This window comes from Pelobates fuscus, chromosome 6 (assembly GCF_036172605.1).
Source record: "Pelobates fuscus isolate aPelFus1 chromosome 6, aPelFus1.pri, whole genome shotgun sequence".
NCBI classification, from domain to species: domain Eukaryota; kingdom Metazoa; phylum Chordata; class Amphibia; order Anura; family Pelobatidae; genus Pelobates; species Pelobates fuscus.
Window position 1 is genome coordinate 31,984,720 of NC_086322.1, and position 26,306 is coordinate 32,011,025.

The window sequence follows — 26,306 nt, forward strand, 5'->3', positions numbered from 1 at the left end:
CAGCCTATCTATTTCATTCATAGAATCATGGGAGTTGTAGTGCAGCAACATCTGGAGGGCCGGAGTTTGAGGAAGCCTGCTCTAGAACAATGTCCCAACAGAGCATTTAGTAACCAGACAGCTCTCTGAGCAATGTGATTTAGGAAATTAGTGAATGTTCACAGCTGCATTTTGCACGTTATCATCAGAGAACGAGTTAAGAAGCTACCCATGTCACTGAATAAACTTTTTTGTGACATATTTCACTTAAGAAGAAAAACAAACTGCCCTGAAAATCAGTGTAAAATTTGTGTCGCGGTAAGCTTCATTTATTTCATTAGTATTTCTCACATTAAAGCAACACACAACAAAAAGAATGTGAGCAGCGGGGCTTGTATATGTTGGCAGGTATCCAAGTTTTATATTCGTTTCACGTTGTGTTTCCCTTTAAGTTAAGATCTCAGTGTATGTGACCAATGAGTGCATTGTTTTTTTGGAAGCAGAGTCCCACAAGCTGACACCTCAGGAGAGGACAACAAACATTCCCCGTAGAGAACAGCCTCCCACCAAAATTATTCTATGCAATTCATCCCCTTCGGCAATTAGGGAGTAAAAATAGATCCCTTAAGAGCTGAAGAGTCTGTTTTGTAGGGGATGAAGCAGCAGCAACACTAACTTAACAACCTCAGAGATATGCGGGCAAGAAAATAAACCTTTTAACACTATGGATGCTTTTGACAATTAATGGCACCTGCGCTTGCCTGGATTTCAAGTTTAGGTATCAGAATTAAGGAGGAGAGGGGCATTGCAGCCTGCAAACATTTAATTTCTCCAAAAAAAATAATAATACAAAATAAATCTTTGTTTCCTATGTGAAAGATAATTTTGACATTACAAAGACACAGTTCAAAGTCAATGCTAAAATGATACTCAAGTGCAAAAAAATTATAAAAACAAATTACTTATAGAGGGCTACTCACTAAAGTGTGAATTGTACAGAATTCTAATCGAGATTAAAATGTTATACCATTTTATTAATGTTTTTTTTTTCCCCCCCAGTCTTGGTCTAAAATGTGAAATCCGATTAGAATTCCTAAATAACCCTGTGTCAATTAACAGCTTCCATTTTTTGTCTCATGTAGAAATGTTTTATACTTCTGCATTTGGAGGCTCTCTTATTAATTTACAATTTTCAAATACCTATTTAGAATGCTGCTGGGTGTATTATGGAACAAACTGCAGAACATCCCACTACATCCTGAGGGGCTTCTCGCTTGTCCTCTCCTGTTTTCAGATCACTTTGATAAAAGCTGGAGGGCTGCAGGTTGCCCATAAATGGTTGCTTTTAGAGGGTCTTGTAAGGGACATAGGGTATGTGGGCTTTTAAAAGAAAAATGTGTGCTTTCTAGCTGGTCGACGTATCTGCAGAATCCAGGCAAGGGACAGGTTGCTCTTGTCAGTCTCCCTCCCTGTCCTCCCCCCAGAGTTCGTTTTACTTGGTCACATATCCCATCAGAGAGCAAAGAAGTTGAGCTGCTGCTTAAAACCACTGCTGCTACCCACCTGTTTACTCTGTTCCAAGTTGATAGATGCAAAACAAATGATCTTCAAAGAAAATCTTACCAATCACCCCTCCAGTGCTTTCATCGTTCAAAGAGCCAAAGGCTATTGAGGGCAGGAGGCATGCAAAGTACAAGAAAATCATAGTGGTAATGTACTTTCCGATGGCCTTGTTATTTCCGATAATACCTATGGGAGAACAAAGTGTTAGTAATTCCTAGAAGGGAAATTCAGGAGAAACTGCTATTATACCTGTGCTATTAATATAAGCATTGGTATTTATGGTATTTATTGAAAATTACAGTCCAATGCTTTTCCAAAGAAATGAACTCCTTATAAATATATGGATATACACACACTCACGCATTACGGTTATGCATCATCTCAAGTTGGACTTTAAGATTTCTTTTTTGGGCATAGAAACTTGAGAAATCATGTCTCCAACAGTCCCAGAGTTCCCAGATTGGTATGCAAGTGTGCACAGACAGGCATCATTCTTCAGCTACCCTAAGCAATGGACACGTTTTTAAACTAAAGTGTGGACTGTGAGCCCAACGAATCAGTGACCAGAAACCATCCATCAAATGCAGTTTCACCCTCGTGGTTCTCATCAGCACTGATTTCGGTTCGAATGGTGCCATGATGATGAGAACCACAAGGTCAAAACTACATTCCCTTGATGGGTTCTGGTCACTGAGGGAATTTTGGTTTAAAAAAATAAAAATAAAAGATTTATTCACATGTTTATGTTTTGGAGTCATTTTATTAATTTGTAACTTTTGGAGATATAAAAATTGTGTTTTCTGTGGAATATCCAGATGCTTGGTTTTACATGGGCATATAATATGGTCTTCATTATTTGCAAGCAGCTGGTTTGATATCCTCGGTTTCAGTTTTTAATGCAGTACTCAGGGGAAGAACTTTAACTTTTTATCTGGTTCTTCTAGTTTGTTGTGTCAAGCAAACAAACTGCAAACAGATTTGGGGCAATATTTTAAAAATCTTGCAGTTAAAAATGTGTTCTAAAAGTGTTGAAATTGCCATAAAACCAAGTACATTTAAAGGAACACTATAGGGTCAGATACACAAACATGTATTCCTGACCCTCTAGTGGTAAAAACACCACCTAACCCCCTGGCTCCCCTAAATATAGTAAAATCTTACCTTTATTCCAGTCTGCTGCTGGATCTGCCACTGAACATAGGCAATCAGCATCTCCTCAAAGAGATGAATTGAATCAATGCTCTCTATGGGGAAAGTTCAGTGTCTCCATGCAGAGAGTGGAGACACTGAATGTCAGTCACACTGTGCAGCACTGCCCCAGGAAACACCTCTAACAGCCATCTGAGGAGCGTCCAGTGGAGGTATCCCTAGGCTGTAATGTAAACACTGCTTTTTCTCTGAAAAGACCGTGTTTACAGCAAAAAGCCTAAAGGGAATGATTCTACTCACCAGAACAAATACAATAAGCTGTAGTTATTCTGGTGACTATAGTGTCCCTTTAAATGTTTTATTTTAGGTTTATTTATCCCATGTAGTTAGCAAATGTGTATTAGAAATACACACTTATTTACCTTAAAACTGGGTACCTCAATCTTAGCTCTCCAGACTTTGCACTTGGCAGTCAGCATAAAGAAATCACACAGAGAAAAGGAGAAATGAAACAAGGTTCCTATGTTTTCTCCTCATTAGCAATGTCTGCCTTAGCTATGTCTGAAAATGTGAAAAAGACATAGCGAAGGCATAAAAAGACATAGCTAATCCACCACCGAATCTCATGCAGTGGAATACTGCTAGCATATACAGGGCAGCTATAGAAAGCCTCTCCAGGAGGAAAGTCATTGACAGACACAATCAATTCGGAATAAACTCCTAGATTTTGGTTAAAGTGGTACAGTTCAAGATGGAAAATTTGTTTTCAAAATAGTCTCAATCTGTTATAGATCGACAACAAGTAGCGCAAAGTAGGGAAATTAAGTTATGGTGCAGAGAGGTTCTGGTGCGTCATACCATAAAATAAAAACAAATAAAAAAAGACATATCCTCAGCAGGGAATGCCCTCAAGGAAAGGAAGAAAATATCAATCTTTTAAAAGTCCTATTGGTGGGAGCATATCAACTAAATATGCCCTACAGTGGAATGTTTCCCAAACTATAAAGATACCTAGTGGTTTATGAAGGTACCAGGAGATATCCATCAGACACACCTGTATATCAGTACTCCTGAAGTAGTGTCCCAAGTGTTATATTAACTTATTAATTACATCTGGTAAAGGAAAAAAAAAAATCTAAATAGGAAGCTATTTACAAAACCAACTGTAAATCAGGCTGTTATAGAAAGTACCGCTAAGGCGTAATTGTGCAGCATAATCTCTACACCATGGTATGCAGGTCACCAGTAAGGCATACATACAGCCCCTCAAAAGATCTCAAGACAGAGCGAAACACCCCATAGTTTACAGCTATGAGAAGCCCGATATACAAAGGCACCAGTTTTGCCGTCTCCTCGTTGTGATTATAAAGGTAAGCATGCATTCACAGTATCTTGATGTATAGCTAATCTATATGTATTTGTACTACCACCACCCAGATAACCCACAATCTATTCTGTCGTACAACCTCTACAGCTAAAAATCTAATAAAGGCTACCAGTACGTACGTGGCTGTATTCGGATGGCTAATCTAAAAGTCACTAGTACAAAAAGAAAAACGGAAAGAAAGATATTTTAAAAAATTGTTGAAGTAAAAAAAAAAAAAAAAAACACAAACACTGTATAATCAAAGTAGAAAGATTACAGAACCGGGAAATACATACAGCACTATAGTCTTCATTTATCAGACGGTATACTCAAAGCCTGCTATTAAACCCATTTTCAGGTTTCAGAATCTGAGTGATCAAGGATAGGTTTCTGACATATTCCCAAGTCATTCTGACATATAACATTACGGTCTTAGATGGCAGAGCAGCTTAGAGAAAACTCATGCAAAAGTAGGACAGCCATCATTAGTGCAGAGCAAACCCACTACAGTATCTTCTTTGATAAAACAGTCAGAAAAGGCTGCGTTTCAAGGAATTATTTTCCAAATAAGCAAGAGCCAGGTTAGTCTGACATTTTTACGGCTTTTAATCGTACCAGAAGCTCAAACCTTAAAGAGAGTAGACATAATGGAAAGATGCATTTCATTTTGGCTTTTTAAGTGATCTTAACACAGAAAAAAAAAAAGTTTCAAATTAACGACGAATTCATAAAAAAAAAAAAAAAGTTTCACAAAACCTAGCGTTCCTTTTAAAACATGTGAGTAACTTGAATTAAGAAAATCTGTGCATATGCATCTCTTGAGTTAGCAAATAATTTTGCCCATGACCACTCTATATTGCACAAAGTGTCTTTTTAAAAATAAATTAAAAAAAACAAACTATTTTTGCATGTTTATAGGAGACAAGTAAAACATAAATGCTCTTACTAGCTACAAGGCAAATAGCAGGGATCTTGTAAGAGGCAGAGATTTGGTTAGGAGTTGTAGCAGTAAAAAGGTCAGACTATCCTAGCGATTAGTTATTAAGGTTCAGATTTTGGAATCTGGTTAAAAAATTAAAAAAAAGACAAATGTTCCCTGTGAAGACTAACCTAGAAAGAGCAGGTCTGCCCCCTAGAGAGGATGTTCCTCCTTTGAACCCTACGCATTTTACCACGTGAGAATACTGAATGAATGCACTCTATAGAACATTCCTGGAAATTATTTATATTCACTTCTATGGCATTGCTAAAAAGGAAGCAGGGATGAGATGGCTCCTACACCCCTTCACATGATGACCAGGGAAAGGTACGCAGGGGGTGCATTGTGGCTTCACTGAATCAGCATGCAAAAATGGGAGAATACAGCTCACTAGGGCAGCCATTGGCCATCTACCCACTCCAATTTAGATTAATTTAAAAAAAAAAAAAATCAAATTACAAATAAAAGTCTCCTTCATACTGCAAGCTACTTTGCAATTTATTTTGTAAAATTAATGACCGACTTTTTTTTTTTTTCTTTTTACTATTATCACAATCTACCAGCATGTACTAACATGGAGTACAGTAGCTGAAGCGTATGTCAGAAAGAACAGAGGAATTGTGTCAGTAATTTAGGGTTATCTAGTTTCCATGGTTAATTGGTAGGAACTTACCTAAGATGCTTGACTTGATATTAGCAGGTGAGCTTGGCGGCACTATAAACCTTGTATTTAAGTGTACAGTGTGCTGTGAGAGACTGCATGGGTACTATGTTTTAATTGATGTGCATATATATGCCTACTATGCCAGTTTTAGAATTAGCTCCAAGCCGGGTAAATGGGTAAATGGAAATAATTTCAGAAACACAAACAGCTGAGGCAATTGAAACGCACCCAGCATACTATTTGGACTATTTTAATAGTGACCAATCATACGTCAAGGGGTCAATGACGTATGTCACGGATAAAGGTAAAGGAGCACAAAACTAAAAAAAGAAATTGAAGAACACTATGTTAAATGTTCAGTGAATATGTGTTCTATTTAAAGGAAAGATTGGCATTATAGATCATATATTTTAATAAGCTTTTAAGTAAAATCGTATTTTTTCCAGGCAGTATATGTATTGCTTTTCAGATCGTTGTGGGAGCACAATTGATCTAAGCCAGGTGCTATGAATAAATGCATGCATCTTACCGTCTGTAAAATCCAATGGGTATACTGGTAGCCTGCGCGCAATGTCATCAAAAATTCCCTTTCCCACATTGAAAAATTCTTGCATCTGGAGAGAGGACGGAAACGGTATTAGAAATAAACAATGGTAATAAAGGCATTTCATTCTGGCAGAAGCAGGCATAAAGCACATACAGGCAAAAGGTTATAATTCATTAATAATGTCTTTCATCAAGACAACTGGCTGCTCACCGGATGTTCTCCATCATCTTCTACGGACGGTGATGACGAAAAAAAAAAAAACAACAAAAAAAAACCTGTGCACAAATTTACACTAAAATACAATGGTGAATAACCAACCTATTCGTAACTAGGAAAACACAGGAGTGAGGTTAGTGGTCCCATTATAGTCACACCGATTAGAGATATGATGGGATCTCCTAACACCAAAGAGGGCAAATCTACAAAGACTGGCAACATTTCCACCATGCAATCTTTAACAGCCAGGCGTGAAAAAAAAAAAAAAAAGGCTGAAACGTTGCCAGGTCCTTTTTGGATGGAAATGATTCACAGACAGTATTTTGATATTCAGGAATTATTTTCTTATTTGGATTTTAATTAGGGAACCTAAAATACCACCTGAGATCTGTATCTGTGAGATGGAGTATGAACGTCTAGATTGTTACAGAGAATGGAAAACAGAAGCACACTTCCCAGCTGGGATGCTGTCACATGCTTGGAGAAATACATGAAACATGCATAGATGCGTGATGGTATGCATGAAACATACATAGATGCGTGATAGTATGCATGAAACATACATAGATGCGTGATAGTATGCATGAAACATACATAGATGCGTGATGGTATGCATGAAACATACATAGATGCGTGATGGTATGCATGAAACATACATAGATGCGTGATGGTATGCATGAAACATACATAGATGCATGATGATATGCATTAAATGTTGCTAGTTTCAGAATGATCTCCATGAAATGCTTCAAGATGAATGTTCTTAGCTGCAAGTCAATATGAGGAAGGTATGTGCAGAGATCGGATAAGGTCAGGAATAAAAACCAATCACCAAAGGACTAGAAAGAACCGCAAATTAGAAAAAAATATCTATCCACCTTTCAATTGTATATGTGTACACTACGGCTGGGTCAATTCTTCAAACAAGTCTTCTGTTTACTATTTCCATTCTGGACTGGCCATCCGAGATGGAACAAAGATTGAGAGGGAAAAAAAACCCTGCAGTTTACCAAACCCCACTGCTACACTCACCAGGCGTTTTAAGGAATGGTGTGAATGGGACAAAAGTACTACATAGTACCAGAGAGTATTAACTTAAACCAGGTAAACTCAGGCTTAAACTCAAGTCCTACGTTATTAGCCCAGCCTGAAAAGTTACTTGCCTCTGAAAGCACGGAGAGTCTATGGCAGCAGGTTGTATGTCTATGTGTCAGGGCTAAATTTTCACTCATTAAACGGCAGTTGACATTTTGAGCCCTGCTGTAAAGTTTCTTAAAACTAAATATGTGCAATCTGTACTATAAATTTATAACCTAGATAATACCACCAATAATGAATACAGACACACATATACATAACAGTAACATATATAAATACTGCTATGCAACACCAAACTTCAAATATTAAGTTACATTTTGAGAAGTCCTCCTTGGTCACAGGCTCAGGAAATAAAGTTACCCCAACTATCCCAGAGTTCCCAGCTTTAAATGCTAATGAGCACAGAGATTGTGTCTCACATGTAAAAATAATAATGCATTTCTGCAGATTACCATAGCAATAGACACTAGTTCTTTTGGATCACAGCCCACACTTTGTTTTTTTTTCTTCAAACCAGAGTCATGGACTGCAGTTTTCACCTTGTGGGCCTCATCAGCATGATGTGGATTCTGGTCTGGTATTTGAAGTCACTCAGATTCATAGGTAAATGGCTTTACATAAAGCAGTTGTGTCCCAAAAAAAATACACATCTTTGTGCTTTGGTGGATGTTTTTTTTATAATTTTTATTCTCAGTAAAGGCAACATTTGAAGCCAACTATTTTGAAGTTCTGATCCCTTTTTAGAATGCTACTTGTTTTGGTAAATATTAGCTATTTTGGCTAATGCCCTTTATGTCGACTCTTGAATGGTCACTTTAGTCATTAGTGACCAATTGTTTTCCCAATATAAATAAACTAACACATATATAAAGTATCCCTGGCAAGTAGAAATTCACTCCTGGCGAGTATACCATGGACTCTCATGGCTTGCAGTAGCAAGTAACTTAATGCCTGGCTATTGTGAAAAAAAAAAAAAAACCACACACACACACACCTCTCTAGATTAAATCCTCACTGCAGTACCCTTAAATGATAACTACTATGGCGTTACAATTATGATTCCCAGCCTCCGATACTAATTGCCATCAATTATTGTGATGGAAGTAAAGAGTTGCAGCAGATGGCATCAGCTGTAAATAGTGGTTTCAGTGCACACTATAGGTCAAAGGGACACCCCAGGCACCAATACTACTTTAATGTTTTTGGTAGGTTTAGGCCTCATTATTACGCTGTATTTTTTGCATGCTTAACTCTTCTGCATAAAATAAATAAAGGTTTTGCAGACTGCCGCACACCCTACACCTACCCTTTAACCCCCCCCCCCCCCCCCTCCTCACTCCAGGAAATACTTCCTTATCAAATGTATGAACGCAGCTCAGCCACTGACCTCACTGAATGATCTGAACTACAAGCCAACCTGCATTAGAAGGAGTGGACACTCAGTGAGGCATATAGTAAGTTATTCACTACCCATTTATGGTTTCTCTGACTGAGTGCAGCAAGGATATGAATTAAAAGCCGCTCATTCTGTGCTGTTGGGGCTGAGACCGTTTGCATATATTCGATAAGTAAGTCTTTCTGAAGTGTGGAGGTGGGGCTAAGGAGGCAGGTTATGGTGCGAATTCTGCAAAAAAAACATTTATTTCGGTGTGCAAAAACTATAAAGATTTAAGCATGCAAAAAAATACAGCATATTAAAGAACCCAAATCAATCAAACGCATTAACGTTGCATTGGTACCGGAGTGTCCCTTTAAGTACCTGCCCAATGCCTCACCCACAAACAAATAAGGCAGTGAAAAACGCTCAAAAGCAAATCAGTCTCACATTGTTTGCAACAGAAGTTGTGTGTGAGTATGACTTTCCACACTACGAAGAGAAATGGGGGGAGGGAATGGTGCAGAGATGGTCAAAACGTACACAAACAGGAGATGCAGTATTTCTCTTACAGCCCTCTGCGAGAGAGAAATGTATATATTTGTCACTGAAATGAATGTGATGTGTGTGACAGGTAGAGATGGCGCAGAGTGAATCTATTGTGACATTAGCATGAGTTGTTTTGACAGATGAAACTAATACAGTCGTTAAGCAAAACGGCAGCTCAATGTTTTCAAGACCTGAACTATTTCACAATCAGTAACAGTAAAGAATTAACAGTCAAGTGTTCTATTTGCTCTTGCTATACTGTGATATTCAGTTACAAACTATAGCTAAGAAGATTCAGAAAAGCCTTTCAGACTGCATGTCTTACGATGGTCAGCCAGCCAAATCGCCAGCAGGTCTGTTCAGTATATTTCATATAATGGAATAGAATTATTGAAACAAATCGATTGCTACTTTAATAAAGAGGACACATCGTCAAATGTTCACCATTTAAGCAGAACAGAGGTTCAAACCTTTTTAGTTTAGAGGTAAACCGTGACGCTGCAATATCAGATTTTGTTGACATCGGCTCTAGAGGAAGGAAGTTCATATTGAAGATTTGGAATTACAGATTAGGGAGGCATAAGCCTACAACAATGGATACAAAATTACAGAAAATACTGTGCACATACAAAGCAGAAGCAGACAGACAAACATACACCTACACACGCACATTCATTAGCATCTGCTGACTCCAGAGTCAAGGGATTATTCATGGTTAAAATCAAAGCATGATTTTACTACAATACATTTTTTTTTAAAAATCAGCGCTACTCAGACGGTGTCAGAAAAAGCACTAAGAAGCCCCATGCAATACAAGAGGTGGTAATGGCCATAGACTGACAAGGGAATTGCAAATTCTAGGATGAAAGATCCATGCTGGATGTTGGTTTTCTAAACCGGATTATGGGGAATACGATTTGCAAATTCCACTGCCGGTGCTCCACAATTCCTAGTTTAAAGATTACAGAAGTTACTGGTGTGTTCTTACTTTCAGTAAGGGGGACGCTATATCTTACGTCAGGCAATAGAAAGCTAAAATTGCTACCATCAGCAGCCAGGCTTCCCAGTGCCAATACAAGGGAGAAGAAAGACTAGATATCTAGACAGACTATAAAATATATATATATATATATATATATATATATATATATATATATATATATATATATATATATATATATAAATATATAAATATATAACACTTAGAAAAACATGCTATGCTAAAACAATGCTTCTCCCAAATTCACCTGTGTTGTAAATAAATTAGATTATTCATGTACATATTTTAACCGATAGTAAAGCCTGTCTAAACATACTGACACCTCACTACTTTATACTGAAGAATCGGGACATCCCTCACCCAACCCAAGAAGCTTGTTTAGCCAAAACAGTCATAGTTTCACTCCATATAGAGGAAGTACCATGGAGCTGGCTGGTCAGTAAGCGAAGGGGAGAACTGACCTCTTGGGTAGTTGGATAATAATTTGGACTAAAACGTACAATATTGCCACCTACAGAAATATATCTACAGAAACACTAAAAACTAGATATATACCCTTCTCAGAGAGCTTGAGATAGAAGAACTGGGAAATCGTTGTGTTCATTAGAAAGAATACATAAATCTAAATATAATTCTCTCCATCGAAAAGCTTCCAGCCAGCCCCAGGTTAATATTACAAAAAGGAGCCTGCTCACAGGCATCAGACACAGACCAGTAGGCAGAAGAAGGATTTGTGGCAGACCTGTCTGGGATGCCCAGTGGATGGAACAAGAAGCAGATCCTCCAGAGAGAAATGCAAAGAACAGAAATAAAATATATCCATAAAAAGCAATCGGTAACAGAATACAAAATAAATAAAATACATGTGTATATCTGCAGATCTAAACCCATATACAGCATTGCTGCCAGAATTATATAGGAGTCAACCCCAGCTGGTAACGTCCAGGTCTTTCCTGGAGATTCCTGAGCGTTTTTTTTTTTTTTTATGCATAATGGACACCAATAGTTATCATTTCAGCCAACACATTTTTAGATCTATTTGTATTCCAGTTTAGAATGATGTGCAGCCAATGGGATATCAGTCCTTCCAGTTTGTCACATGCTACTCTCTGGGAAACACCTGGCCTGGTGAAGCACGACCATAAATCTGAGATTTTAAAATATCCAATACGCAGTGTCCTATACTCAGCCTCTTGGTCCCCTTACTCCAACAATACAAACCAAACCATGTTGCTATGCCTGGGGAATATAAGCCCATTTCTACACGGAGTAATATGCTGAAGGCAGTGGGAAAGTAGCAAGACACAAATGTCGGGAATCGGTCATGTTTCATGTAACAAGCTGTAAGCACGTACTGAGTATCTGCAATTATCCATAGAATGACCACAGGGAGTAGGTAAGTGGGCATCAAAGAGAATATGTTCATTTCTGATTCAGTGCCCCTGTACTGTGAGCTATAATTGTACCATTATGGGTAGTGACTGAAGGATGATACCATCATATGCTAGCTTTGTGTTTTTTGGGTTATCATCATTATAATGCATTTAGAAAAAAAAACAAAAAAAACCTTATAATTCCCCATGGGGTATTGATAACATTCTACTGTATATAGGAAGTAAGCACGTGGATAACCAATAGCGGCCAATATATACTGATGCCAAGAAAAACACAATATGGTACTGCTTCCACATTCTACTTCTACACAGTAGTCCGTCCTAATGGGCATTTCTGCATTATTGTATTAGCTAGCATTTTTTATTCTTTAAATCAAGTAAAACACACAGAAAAAGTGAAATGATTTTGTGTTTTTCCCGCTTCATTTATTTTCACCATGCGACTGATAAATCAGAAAAAATATATAATCTATTTGCATGGATTGGAAAAAACAAACTGTAATAATTTATTTTAGCCAAAAGTGATAATGACATGGCTAAGAACTATTAGCAATAAAATGGTCAGTGCAGTTAAAGGACCATTCAAGTCACGCTGAACACTCCATCGAGGAGCTATCCAGTTTTGTAGAACACGCAAGGTTTACACTACAGGGCAAAACACAGCTCTAGTGGCCGTCTAAAACAATCACGTGAGCTTGCAGCTCATAGGAAAGAATTTAATTTCTACCTATGCGAAGCATTAGGATGCACTCTATGAGGAGCACTGGATTGGACCATTTGTGAGAATTTGATGAAGTTGTTGGGGGTTGGAGTGGCTTATAGTAAAAAAATAAAAATAAAAAATAATAAACACATTTTGTTGCCTATATGTAAAAATAATCTGCAACCAGGAAAGCAACCAGGTTTGTATTGCTAATACGACAGTGTTCCTTTTATAAGGAATAAGAACTGGATTTTAAGATGCAAGTCATTACAAGCATTCACTTTTCTGAATGCTTGTGTTGCATCTAGATCCAATACGGTCAATGTAAAAAGGAGAAATGGCCCGCACCCACCTAGTATGAGTACTCACACGCAGTCCTAGAAACATGATCCTGGGTCCACTGTCATGGGAATAATCCAAAAGGCAATAGTCCAGCACACCACTATATGGAAAGGAACTCCACGATGAATAGGGGCCTAACATTGCTTTTTGTTGTGAGAGCTCAATAAAATTGGAGTGGCTTACGTTTAGGGTGTGTTGGACTATTGTCGTAATTATCCAATACTGGGCAGGATAGCTTCCTAAATCTTTAATGTTCCAACATATTTCAAATAGCAATGGGCTACATCAGTACATGGACACATTGGAGGTACCGTATGTAGGAGTCAATATATAAAACTGCACAGACTAGTAGTTTGTTTGCTGCTCTCATCCTACGACATAATATCAGACGAGTAAATATAGGAGTAAATATAGAGGCTTATCTCACAGATATAATAACGGAAATCATTGCAAGACAAACCATTTACAATTTAACCAATGAGATCTGCAGTAATATAAATGTTTCTGTTTGTAATGAATCTCCAAAGAAATGGTCTAAAAATGTAACCTATCAATTTTCAGTGTTCTTGGATCTTTTTGTTTGTTTTTGCTTCAACCAGTCAATTATACCCTGCTTCTAACAGTTATTGTAGTAGTCCTTAAGGCATGGCATTGCTTCAGGTTTTGATATTATCCCAATAGTTACAGTCTTGAGGATGGGAATGCGTTGGGTTCTAATAAACAAAACCCTTTATTTCAGTGATACAGGACATTGATCTTTCAACAAGTTGGGGGAACGGGGGGCAGAATGGCATATCAGGATGCCGGTGAGCTCCAAACTTTTTATTTTTCTTATTCCTATGCAGCTATTTCCCAAACATGTCAATGTCGTATATTTAGAAATGGAGAACAATTATGTAATTTGGGTCGTTGACCCTTTTTCGTTAGGATTTTTTTTTTTTCCACTAAAATAATGGTTCTCAAAGAAGTGCTCAGGGACTACCAAGAGTCTAGGATTTATCAATATACAGATTTAAAAAGAACGAGTATAATCCTTAAATTATGGTTTCCTGGTGTTTCTTAATAATCGGTATGATAGCCCCTAAAGGTTTCTCCAGATAAAGGTCATACTGTAACCATCTCTGTACCAAGGTCACAATATCATAATACAGGGGCATCAACATACTGCATATCTGATTAAATCAACAGAGAAGGACACTCCGTGTTTCTGTAGCATTCATTCAACTCAAAAATCCCCTCCTGTTGGCTATGGCAGTAGCTTAAAGATCTCTAATAAAAAGATCAGTGAGCAACGAGTGGTGTAAACAAAGAAGTGTGTTTAGTGGATTTCTGTTGTTCAGCTGTCTTACCTTTAATGGTTTGTGACTGTGTAGTTTGTGGCTGTCATTTACAGATGTATGTCTGTTTACAATAGTCAAGAGGTGTCTCTGATGCACTAGGGCCTCTTTAAACTCCTCTTCCGTTTTGGTTTCTAAAAGTTTCTGACGAAAAGCAATGTCAGAAAACATTGTTGCAAATGTCCTTCCAACTTCTGATGCGGTCTTTGTACTTTTCTGAACAAACAAAAAAAAGAAACAAATATTTAGTGTTATCAGTATGTGAATTATAACAAGAACAGCCTACATCATAGTAAACAACAAGTAGTGCTTCATATATTTCAAAGAAACAGAAGAGCATTCAAACAAGCCCAACTCTGCTTTTCACTGTTCATATCAGGAGAAAAGATCAACCTTAAAGGGTTACTCCCAGAACCACAAGCTCTACAGCCCTGTGTAGTATTGATGATGCCATGGGACACTCTGGTGCCGTTTCCCAGCAATGGAGCAAACCCTCGTACCTGGCTTGGATTATAGTGACTACAATCTGCAAATCCAGTGCAGACCTCTCAGCCAGTAAGTGACACCCTATTCACTAAACTGGCATGGAAAGAAACTCAACTTTTCAAAGCCAGTTTAGCGAATGTGGAGTCACCAATTGGCCGAGAGCATCAGCTGAGTGCTATCAACCAATCAGCGGTGTCCCTGTCCGACAGCACTCCACACTTCCTGAATAGGAGCATTCTGAAGCCATATGCTGCTGGAGGCAACATTGGAGTTAAACAGTTCGCGAACCGCTTATCCTTGTGAAGTAAGAGTCCCTCCAGGGGCCTCCTGCAGCATAATTAAGTTTACATGAAGCTGTTTTGGTGCCTGGAGTGTCTATTTAAAGGAACACTTCAGAATTATAGAAAAATTTAAAGGACACTATAGGCGCCAAAAGAACTTTCGCTTAAAGAAACCGTTTAGTGTTAATGCAAAAGATGCATTCCTACCACTAACAAGTTCCCACAGTCCCCTCCACCCCTCCTCCGATGATTCATTTACTCAATTCCATCGGCTGGGTCACACTCCTTCTCCTCTGACGTCAGAAGATGGGGGTGGGGTGGAGTGTAATGCAAATGAGGTCTTCCCCATAGGAAAGCCCTGGCTTAATCCTTTCCAATGGGGTTTTCGTTGACGCAGGATGTCCTCATGCTGAGTGTGAGGACATTCAGCATAGTTTAACGGGTCAAACTCCATGAAACTGGCGGAAGCCCATTAGGTGCCTCTAGTGGCTGTCTAGGAGCAGTTTTAACACTGCAAAGTAAACACTGATTTTTTTCTAAAAGGGGCAGACACACAGCACCCAGACCACTTAAATGAGATGTGGTCTGGGTTCCTGTAGTGTCCCTTTAAAGAAGCAGTTTTGGTGTACAGATCATGCCCTTGCAGTGTCACTGCTTAATCCCCTGCCAATTTGGAGTTAAATCCCTTTGGTTATACAGCCTAGTCACACCCCCCTGCATGTAATGTGCATAACCTTCGTAAACAATTCCTGTAAAGAGAGATCTAATGCTTAACCCCTTAACGCCGTTACGGCGTTCTATGCCGTCGCGGCTTTAAAGGGCTTTGAAGCCGTTGCGGCGGCATAGAACGCCGTAACGGCTGAAGCCCCCAGGAGGTAAGCTATACTTACCTCCGCCGTGATCCTCTTCTGGGGGTCTGCCTGAGAGCCCAGGCAGCCCCCCTCCGGCAAATGAGGCCCCCGGGGGCCATGTGATCGCTCTCAAAGAGCGATCACATGGCCCCCTATAGCTGGCTATGGATCTGCCAGCAGGGGGACTGTCTAAAATATTAGACAGTCCCCCTGCTGGTAGGTAGTGTAAAAAAAAAATTAAATACACATGTTAAAATAAAATACAAGTATTTATATATATATATATATATATAATATATATACATATTATATATATGTAACGTCATACGTAATGTATTTTAATATTAATATTAGTATATATATTAGTATTAAAATACACTTAGAATGACGTTACATATATAATATGTATATATATATTATATATATATAATAGATCTACATATATATATTATATATATATACGTATAATTACAATAATAAATAAATAAAATAATAAAATAAATAAATAAAATATTGAAACAAAATTTAAAATAAATTATATATTCATATGTAATTTCATTCTAACTGTATTTTGTTATTAATATATATATATTGGAAACAGAATACACTTAGAATGACATTCTATATATATCTATCTATATATAAAATACAAATAACCGCAAATATATATAGATAAATACATATAATTACATGAAAGATTACATTAGTATACACGTAGAATTTAAATACCTATAGATGCATATATATTAAAATTCTACGTGTATATTTAAGTAATTTTTTAACATAATTATGTCATTTAATTAATTAAAATTTGATTGACATGCCTGACAACACAGGGAGAAAGTGCAGAGAATTTAATTCGCAAGCACTATATTTGACCCTGTAACTCTCCAAGACACCATAAAACCTGTATATAGGGGGTACTGTTTTACTCGGGAGACTTCGCTGAACTCAAATATTAGTGTTTCAAACTGGTAAATTGTATTACAACGATGATATTTTAAGTAAAAGTGAAGTTTTTTGCATTTTTTACAAACAAACGGCACTTTTATGGACTATATTATTGTTGTAATATGTTTTACTGTTTTAAAACACTAATATTTGTGTTTAGTGAAGTCTCCCAAGAATAACAGTACCCCCCATGTACAGGTTTTATGGTGTTTTGGAAAGTTAGAGAGTCACATATAAGGCTCGCATTTCATTTTTTTGACATTGAAATTTGCCAGATTGGTTATGTTGCCTTTGAGACCGTATGGTAGCCCAGGAATAAGAATTACCCCCATGATGGCATACCATTTGCAAAAGTAGACAACCCAAGGTATTGCAAATGGGGTATGTCCAGTCATTTTTAGTAGCCACTTAGTCACAAACACTGGCCAAATATTAGTTTTTTGCTTTTTTCACACAGAAACAAATATGAACGCTAACTTTGGCCAGTGTTTGTGACTAAGTGGCTACTAAAAAAGACTAAACATACCCCACGTTCAATACCTTGGGTTGTCTACTTTTTCAAATGGTATGCCATTATGGGGGTAATTCTCATTCCTGGGCTACCACACCGTCTCAAAGGTAACATTACTAATCTGGCAAATTTCAATTTGAAAATGGAACGTTCTATATTTGACCCTGTAACTTTCCAAAACACCATAAAACCTGTTAATGGGGGGTACTGTTGTACTCGTGAGACATCGCTGATTACAAATATGTGCATTTTGTTGCAGTAAAACCCAACAGTATTATGACATTTACAGCTAAAATGTGAGGCGGAACTACAAATTAAAAAAAAAATTCTAATTTCTTACAGTTTATTTTATTTTATTCATAATAAATTGTTTCATATATAAATATTTTATATGAAATGAAAGCCCTGTTTCTCCTGAACAAAATGATATATAATAAGTGTGGGTGCATTTAATATGAAAGAGGTGAATTACGGTTGAACAGACATATAGCGCAAATTCCAGTTTTTGTTTACGTTTTGTTTTGATCAGAACGTGCACTATTGACTCTGTCCTGAAGGGGTTAAACTTCCTTTATTACAAAGTCTATTTAAATCAGGATTTATTCTCTCCTGTTCTGTTAATAGCCTTCTATACTCTGCAGGAGCCACCTGTGTGTGATTAAAGTTCAATTTACAGAGCAGGAGAGGAAAAATTCTAAAGCAAGATAATTTCAGATTGAAAATGAAACTCTTTTAAATGAATGCTGTGAGTAGCAAACAGGCTGTGTGGCTAGGGCTGCATAAACAGAAAAAAAAGAAGAACAAAAAAAAGTGATTTAACTCCTAAATTGCAGATAATTGAGAAGTGAGACTGCACGGGTATGATCTATACACCAACACGTCTTCATTAAGCTAAAGTTACTTGGGTGACTAGAGTGTCCCTTTAATTTCAGCACGGATGATGTGTCATTCACCCGCCCTAAGAGACTGGCTTGATAAATTATCACGGATACTGAATTTTTGGTTTAAATGTTAAGCATATTCGTTTGTCATTAGCACCCAACATCATGTTGCCTTAAAATGTCACCCACTGGCTTATAATGTCAGCCTACATGGCATGAATATGTATCTTTCATTTGACACCAATTATACGCCTAGCACTATACACTACATTCCTTTTGTCCTCACACTGTTTGGCCCTACCAGATACATCGCTCCCTGATGTGATATTTCATGACATAATGGATTTAAACCAAGGAATGTAAATAGCCAGTAAAAGCCCTCGCACATTAACTTATTTAACAGCATTACCCCTCAAAGTTCCGGTATGCAAAAAAATGTGGGTTTAATTAAATGTTTTGGAAGAATGAAAAATTAAAGAGGTCCTGAGAAATGTACATGGTATGAGTAAAAAAAATCAGCAGTCTAGCTTTTGAGAACTCCCACTATCCAAGCTTAATGGAATTTCTCACACGAATGAAGATAAATAACGATCGGTCCGTCCGTGGGCTCTGCTAATATTAAGCACTTCTCTGAAGCTAAACAACAGAACAACATGATCCGTGGAAGAAAACTGGCCTCGTCAGAGAAATGTCATTATTTTTAATATGATAGATTGTTACATTATAACATTAAAAGCACACTTCAGGTACACAGGAAGAAATCATGCATCTGACAGTTTTCAATCGATTATTCTTAATTTCTCGATCAGAAGCCAAAACCGTTTTCCCAAGCAAGTTTCAGTCTGATCGGATTAGAACGGGTAGATCATATTAACAGGTCTCCGATAAGTGGATTCAGTAAACTGTTCTCGTAAGTAGAACGGTCTACCCAAAACCAATGGGGACCATTTCTGGCACCATTCTCTATACACTGTGCCAGATAATGCATAAAAAATGCAAACAAACTGCTTTGTTTAAGAATCTTTCAGATACAAACACACATGGACAAAAGGGGCTCAAACTCCTTCATGGAAAGCTGCACCTTAAAGCAGCAATTATAATATTCTGTGTGCAGAGAAACACTTCAGTTATAATACAACACATGTGGGGAGACATGGACAGAGGACCTCCTTATACCAGGGCTAGACCAATCAAATTTTGTCTTGGCATTTGGGTCATGTGAGCCCAGCGGGCGGGAGGCCGGCTGGGTAATTATGGAGACAGGCGGCAAGTTTTGGGATTATGGAGGCGGGCGGCATGCTGGGGGATCGTGCAGGCAGGCGGCAAGTGGGGCGGCATAGAGGCAGGGGGTTAGCTGCACTTATAGTAGGTGGGCCTCAAGGGAGCTATGATGTCCCTGCTCTGCAACCCCGGCCTCGCGCGCCTCTTAAAGGCAAACTCCAGTGCCAGGGAAAACAATCCATTTTCCTGGCACTGGAGGGTCCCTCTCCCTCCCACCCCCCAATCCCCGGTTACTGAAGGGGTGAAAACCCCTTCAGTCACTTACCTCAGGAAGCGACATGTCCCACGTCGCTGCCTGCTCCTCCCCCGCCGCTCCACCTTCTTCCACCGTTGGCCGGTGGGCGAGACTGATCCCTCCCACCGGCCGAGGAGTCCCAATGCGCATGCGCGGCAATGCTGTGCATGCGCATTGGCGCACCCCATAGGAAAGCATTGAAAATTAATTTCAATGCTTCCCTATGGGGAATAGAGCGACGCTGGAGGTCCTCACACAGCGTGAGGACGTCCAGCGACGCTCTAGCACAGATAATCTGTGCTAGGGACCAGGAAGTTCCCTCTAGTGGCTTTCTAGTCTAGAGAGCCACTAGGGGAGGACCTAACCCTGCAAGGTAATTATTGCAGTTTATAAAAATCTGCAATAATTACACTTGCAGGGTTAAGGGTAGTGGGAGTTGGCACCCAGACCACTCCAATGAGCAGAAGTGGTCTGGGTGCCTGGAGTGTCCCTTTAATGAGACCAGGGCCAGGATATGACATCAATATTGCAGGGACATCACAGCTCTCTTGCCTCCCGGCAGCAATACACGCAGCTAGCCGCCCGCCTCCATGCCTGTGTATGGGGAGACAGGGACAGAGGACCTCCTTATACCTTATATAATGCCGTGTGCATTATAAGCTATGCAATGACCATAAGGAGTTCTTACCATGGATTTTGTTTCCCTTTAGAACTAAAATGTAAAAGTTGGATGTGGATGAATGAATGAAGATTAATGTGTGGATGAATGTGGATGGATGAATGAATGTTGATGAATGGATAAATACATTGATTTTATAAGTTTAGTCTCTCATATCCAGCTACCTTGCCATGGAATCATCACATTTATCAGCTTGACGAGTTATGGCTGATCTTTCATTGAGGCAATAGGAAGGCAGAATGCCTTCTGTACCAACGTTTGTGTTCAGATAGAGGAATGTGATCACCTTAGCAAAGCAATAAAATGAAATATAAACAAGTCACCCAGCAAAGTGACATCGATATTTCTCTAGGTTAAGGCTGTATTTAACCATTGGTAACAGTATCTGTATTTAACAGTTAGAGCTTTAGAAGATGAATGGTTAAAGAATATATAGTAAGTAGAGAAAATATCCATTATGAAGCTAACCCCGGTACCTTCATTCTTTTATTACATGTGATTATCCTGCACTTACCATTTTAGGAGGAGCCAGAACTAAAATAACAAATCTGACTTCGCAGGAGTTTTCTCCCCAGTTCTGCGGCCTCTCCAGTCGACTGATACAAACGTGCCGTCTCTGAAGTGACTTTATAGTGCAACTGAAATAAAAACAGACCGTCAATCTCTGCGTAGAGGAATGAACAATTTAATATCAAAGTAATACACTGGCATGCTACCGGAAATCGGAGATCAGGTTATAATCACTCACTGATTATGGAAGACTATTTTTCCCCTACATATGTCTGGAGTTGCAGAAAAACTCTTAAAGGGCCCTGCATATAACAATCAAAACCCTCAGACAAGAAATCCGATTACCAAATCCATCACACATTGTATGGTTGTTGCACTAAGCGCTCTGATCTGAAGAAGATGAGAAGAAAATGGCTGACTATTTAACAGGCCAATTAATCTTAAATAAATAAATAAATAAAAAACGTAAAATGTTTTTCCAGTGCTACATGTAGTTTGGAAATGAGGAAGACGGGATGGGTAACCTTCTTTAAAATGGTGGAGGTATTTATATAATACATAAAAAATAAATAAAAACACATTAGCAAAGCAAACATCTAGAATCCCCAAACCACATGAGGACACACATCACCCACTTTTTCCCACCAGACTCATGTTACCCTGTCCCCTGGAATTAAACATTAAACCAATTTTATAGCATTTGATTTCAATTACAGCAGTATACAAAGCATTAAAAAAAAAAATGCTGAAATAAATCTCTGTTTTGGCGAATGCTCCCGTGTTACCATCCTCTGCATGATAAAATGTAAGCCCCCCAGGGTTATCCCATCTCCGAAGCGTGATGTTATGTGTTTACATACACTGTACATAAGAGTGAGCGAGCTGGAGATGAAAACAAAAAGAATTCTGAATGGATACATTGTTTCTCGCAGACCTAAACAATTAACTTCTAAGCGAATCCACATGGAGGATTTTACTAGCGAATGGATTTTTGATTGACACCCTGATAGTTAAATTGCCTGTTTTATGCAATTGAAATAGCTTGGCAACTTTACTGAGGAGTTCTTGCGTTAGAGTTTAGATCATGAAGAATTAAACTTATTGCATCAAATCTAACTATTTAGAATAGCTCTCACATATTTTTTAAACTTTAGGTTTTTGGTTTTTTTCCAAATGCCCCCTTTTGGCGTCCCACTGTCTTCAAGTGTCCAAGATGACGGCAGACCGATTTGCCTCCGAGGATAAGAATTGAATTAAGTTCATTTCCTGTGCTGCTGTGAATGGGTCATTTTGAATCACGGTGTTTGGCTAAGCAGAGAACCAGTTTTAGCGGAGTATGATTTGGATGCATACCATGATTTAATATTTGTTCAGACTGGTTGGCTAGAAAAAAAACAGAAAAGTGCAACAAAACCTGAAAGGACAACATTCTTGTCGTAAAAAAAAAAAAAAGCCAAAACACAAATAATAGATTGTTCACGGAGGAGGGAAATCGTACCAGACAGAATTTCAATCCAGTAACTCTTGTATATGATTTAAACGTCTCAAAGCAACTGTGCAGCCCTCAAATCAAATCTGCAGCCAAATAGACCATCAATTATCTATAGAAATGTAAATCATCTAGAAACCAGGACCACAAATAATATACACCCCCCAGCTGCATGAGAACAGGTGAAGAAATATTTATATAGGTGTGTAAAAGACAGATAAAGATGTGTATCTTGTAATACCTTTTTTATTGGACTAACAGAATTTTTTAATGACAAGCCTTCGGGAGAACATCCCTTTCTCAAGTCTGATGCATTTCTGAGCAAGACGACACATAGAATTCAAAGTTTAATTGTGATACAGGGGTCAAAGCGACATGAGTGCAGATAAGACACAGGTTTGATCGAAAATAGACAACATTCTTGCAGAGGGTCATGAATATGTTTCTGAGGATCAGAGTGAGGGGGGAGAGGGAGAAAAAAACAAAAACAAAACAAGCAGACAGTGCAGAAGATGGTACACTTTATACACACACACACACACATATATATACACACACACACACACATATATATATACTCACATGAATGCACAGATATATATATATATATACATACATGCATACGAGTATGGGAAGCATAGGTCTACACATAGTACTTTGTATATTGATAGAGTAAACCTATTGGAATGCATTTTAAAGTGTTGATACATATGACAGTACAGTAAGATAATGTGGGGGAGTGTTCATGTAAAGTGTTGGTAGTGGGACAGGAAATCCAAATCAATATTTAGTCCTCTATTCTTGCTGTTAAACAATTTGATCATTTTGGCGTTCAAAAGTTTTTCTTTTTTGGGTATTTTTAAAACCCCCTTTCAGTGCTTTGATTTGTAGGTCCTTCATTGAGTGCCATTTAATGGCTGGGTGGTTTCCCCAATGTAGCATCTTAGGTGGCATTTGGTGCATTGAATCATGTATACCACATTGCTGGACAGGGCCGTCTTTAATATTGATTGGACCCTGGGCAAAGCATTTGCTTGGGCCCCCTGGACCCTGTACACCCTCCCCTGTCGTGCACTCATGTTATCACCCTTAATACAGTGGCAACCTAAAGTAGAGAGGTGCAAGAATATTTTTTTGGGCCTCCCTATTGCAAGGATGTTTAAAAGGTAGATCCCCATCTGTCGTACAACTCCAGCAATGCCTTGACAGCTGGGGCTCTACCATTTACCCATGTTTGCAGGTTTGTATTTAACACTAAGCAGTTTTTGTATGTTTCAATGTAAACAGGTTTTTGTATGTGGTGTTGGCGTTTAAATGTAAGCATGTATTTATATCTAGTGTTGGTTTTTGAATGCAGGGGTGTGTATACATATAATGTTGGTGTTTAACACAGACGTGTATTTGTATGTAGTGCTGAAGCTTGAATGCAGGGGTGTATTTGTGTGTAGTGTTAGCGTGTGAATCTTGAGATGTATGCACATATACACACACAAACACACAAGTAGATATAGACACACTGACACATAGATACACAACCTGACACAAATTCCGATACACAGACACACATACCAGCGAAATACACAAAGACAACATACAGATACACACTGACACACATACAGACACACCGATACACATCCTGACATACACAAAGATTCAAACACTGACACACATGCAGTTACACAGACACACATATACACACCTGACACACTGGCAGATACACAGATACACACACAGACTTCATACAGATACACACACAATGACAACATATAGATACACACACAGATATACAGACACATAGAGACAGACATACTTACACAGACACATAAACTGACAGACATACTGACACACACACTGACAGGCATACAGACCCACATACTGACACACACACTGACAGACATACTGACACATTCTGACAGGCATACTGACACAAATACTGACACTGACACATACACTGACAGACATACTGACACATACACTGACAGGAATACTGACACACTGACACATACACTGACAGGAATACTGACACACACTGACACATACACTGACAGACATACGACACACACACTGACAGGCATACGGACACACACTGACAGACATACTGACACATACACTGACAGGCATACGGACACACACTGACAGACATACTGACAGGCATACTGACACACACTGACAGACATACTGACAGACACACTGACAGGCATACTGACACACATACTGACATACACTGACAGACATACTGACACATACACTGACACACACACTGACACACACACTGACAGACACACTGACAGACACACTGACACAGACTTACTGACAGACATACTGACAGGCACACTGACAGGCACACTGACAGGCACACTGACAGGCACACTGACACACACACTGACACACACACTGACACACACTTACTGACAGACATACTGACAGACATACTGACACACATACTGACAGACATACTGACAGGCACACTGGCACGCACACATACACACACACTCAAAATTTACATTATAAAACCCACCCCCCAGTTTTCTACCTTAGAGGGTGGCTGAAGCTGCTGGGAGTTGGGGTCTGGCTAGCTCGGCCCAGACCCCCTCTGCTCTGCCTCTTCCTCCTCCCGCGCGGCTCCTCTCTTTATGGGAGGAAGTGACGCGCAGCCGTCACTTCCTCCCAGCCGGCTGCTGAAAAGCAAGAGGGCCCGGTCGCGCTCTTAAAGCGCCAGAGCGCAAGACCGGGCTCCTGCTGACAGAAGCCCACCGGGTGGCCCTTAGTGCATGGGCCACCCGGTGGGCCTCCTTAGTGTGTGGCTGCCCTGGCCGGTGGGAGAAATGTTTGAGGCAAGTGGGGCCCCCGGTGCAGCTGCTTCGGGCCCCCAGGAGTAACTGGGCCCGGGGCAGCTGCCCCGTTTGCCCCGCGGTAAAGACGGCCCTGTTGCTGGATCTGCAGGAGTATGACCCTTTAATGCTGTAGCTTTTATTGTTGTGTGTGGCTGTGTTGTCTGTGCATATGTGCCGACACAGTTTGTAGCGAGGTTTTTGGCATTGACTGGTCCCGTTTTCTTTATTCTTCCCATCAGTGGGCTGGAGCTGTGAATGTAACTGCACCAGTCTGTGGGTTTTCTGTAAACCGAGGTGAGGATTGTGCCATTGTTACATGTCACAGTGGAATCCAGAAAGTTCACAGATTTAGTGGAATATTACATTTTTAGTTTGATTGATGGATGAAATGTGTTAAAAGAGTTATGGAACTGTATCAGTTTTTCTTCGCTTCTAGTCCAAATTATGAAGATATCATCGATATAGCGATAATATTTGTATGTTTGGTGTGCTGTATTTCTAGGAATCGCTGTATAAGATCTGCCATAAACAGATTAGCATATTGGGGTGCCACCTTAGTGCCCACAGCAGTGCCCATGGTTTGTAGGGAAACCTCATTGTTAAAACCGAAATAGTTACGTGTGAGGGTGAATAGTGCCAGTTCTGTGATAATTCGGGACTGTATTTTTGTTTGTCGGCATAAGAGAGTAAATGGAAGCAAGCATTTATGCCATCTGTATGTGGAATGTTGCCGTACAGAGATTCCACATCCATGGTAACAAGGATGGTGTTAGCAGGGAGATTGGTGATTTGGCTGAGTCTGTTGAGGAAGTCGGTTGTGTCTTTTATGAAGCTGTTGGTGACTAGAGGTTTTAGGGTATTTTCCACCAGTCCTGAGATCTGTTCTGTGAGAGTTCCCATTCCTGTAATTATGGGTCTTCTAGGATTACCTGCTTTGTGAATTTTGGGAAGCATATAGAAAGTGCCCATGTAGGGACTAGTTGGTATAAGTGATTGCAGTTCTAGATGCAGATTCTCAGGGAAGAATTTAATTAGTTCCCTAAGTTGGGATTCCTT

General features: G+C 39.1%; 1 protein-coding gene across 2 annotated transcripts in view; it reads right to left on the minus strand.

The window, feature by feature from the left end:
* The window catches only part of SLC4A11 (solute carrier family 4 member 11), a 188,922-nt gene that overhangs the window by 37,300 nt on the left and 125,316 nt on the right, over positions 1-26,306 (minus strand). Inside the window, exons 7-11 of one of the 2 annotated variants that reach the window (XM_063457589.1) lie at positions 20,932-21,055; positions 14,274-14,477; positions 11,228-11,266; positions 6,230-6,314; positions 1,603-1,728 (exon numbers count right to left, since the gene is read on the minus strand). In XM_063457589.1, the coding sequence (XP_063313659.1) occupies positions 1,603-1,728; positions 6,230-6,314; positions 11,228-11,266; positions 14,274-14,477; positions 20,932-21,055 (578 nt within the window). The remainder of the gene's footprint in view (positions 1-1,602; positions 1,729-6,229; positions 6,315-11,227; positions 11,267-14,273; positions 14,478-20,931; positions 21,056-26,306) is intronic. The other variant, XM_063457590.1, reaches the window with a different exon arrangement.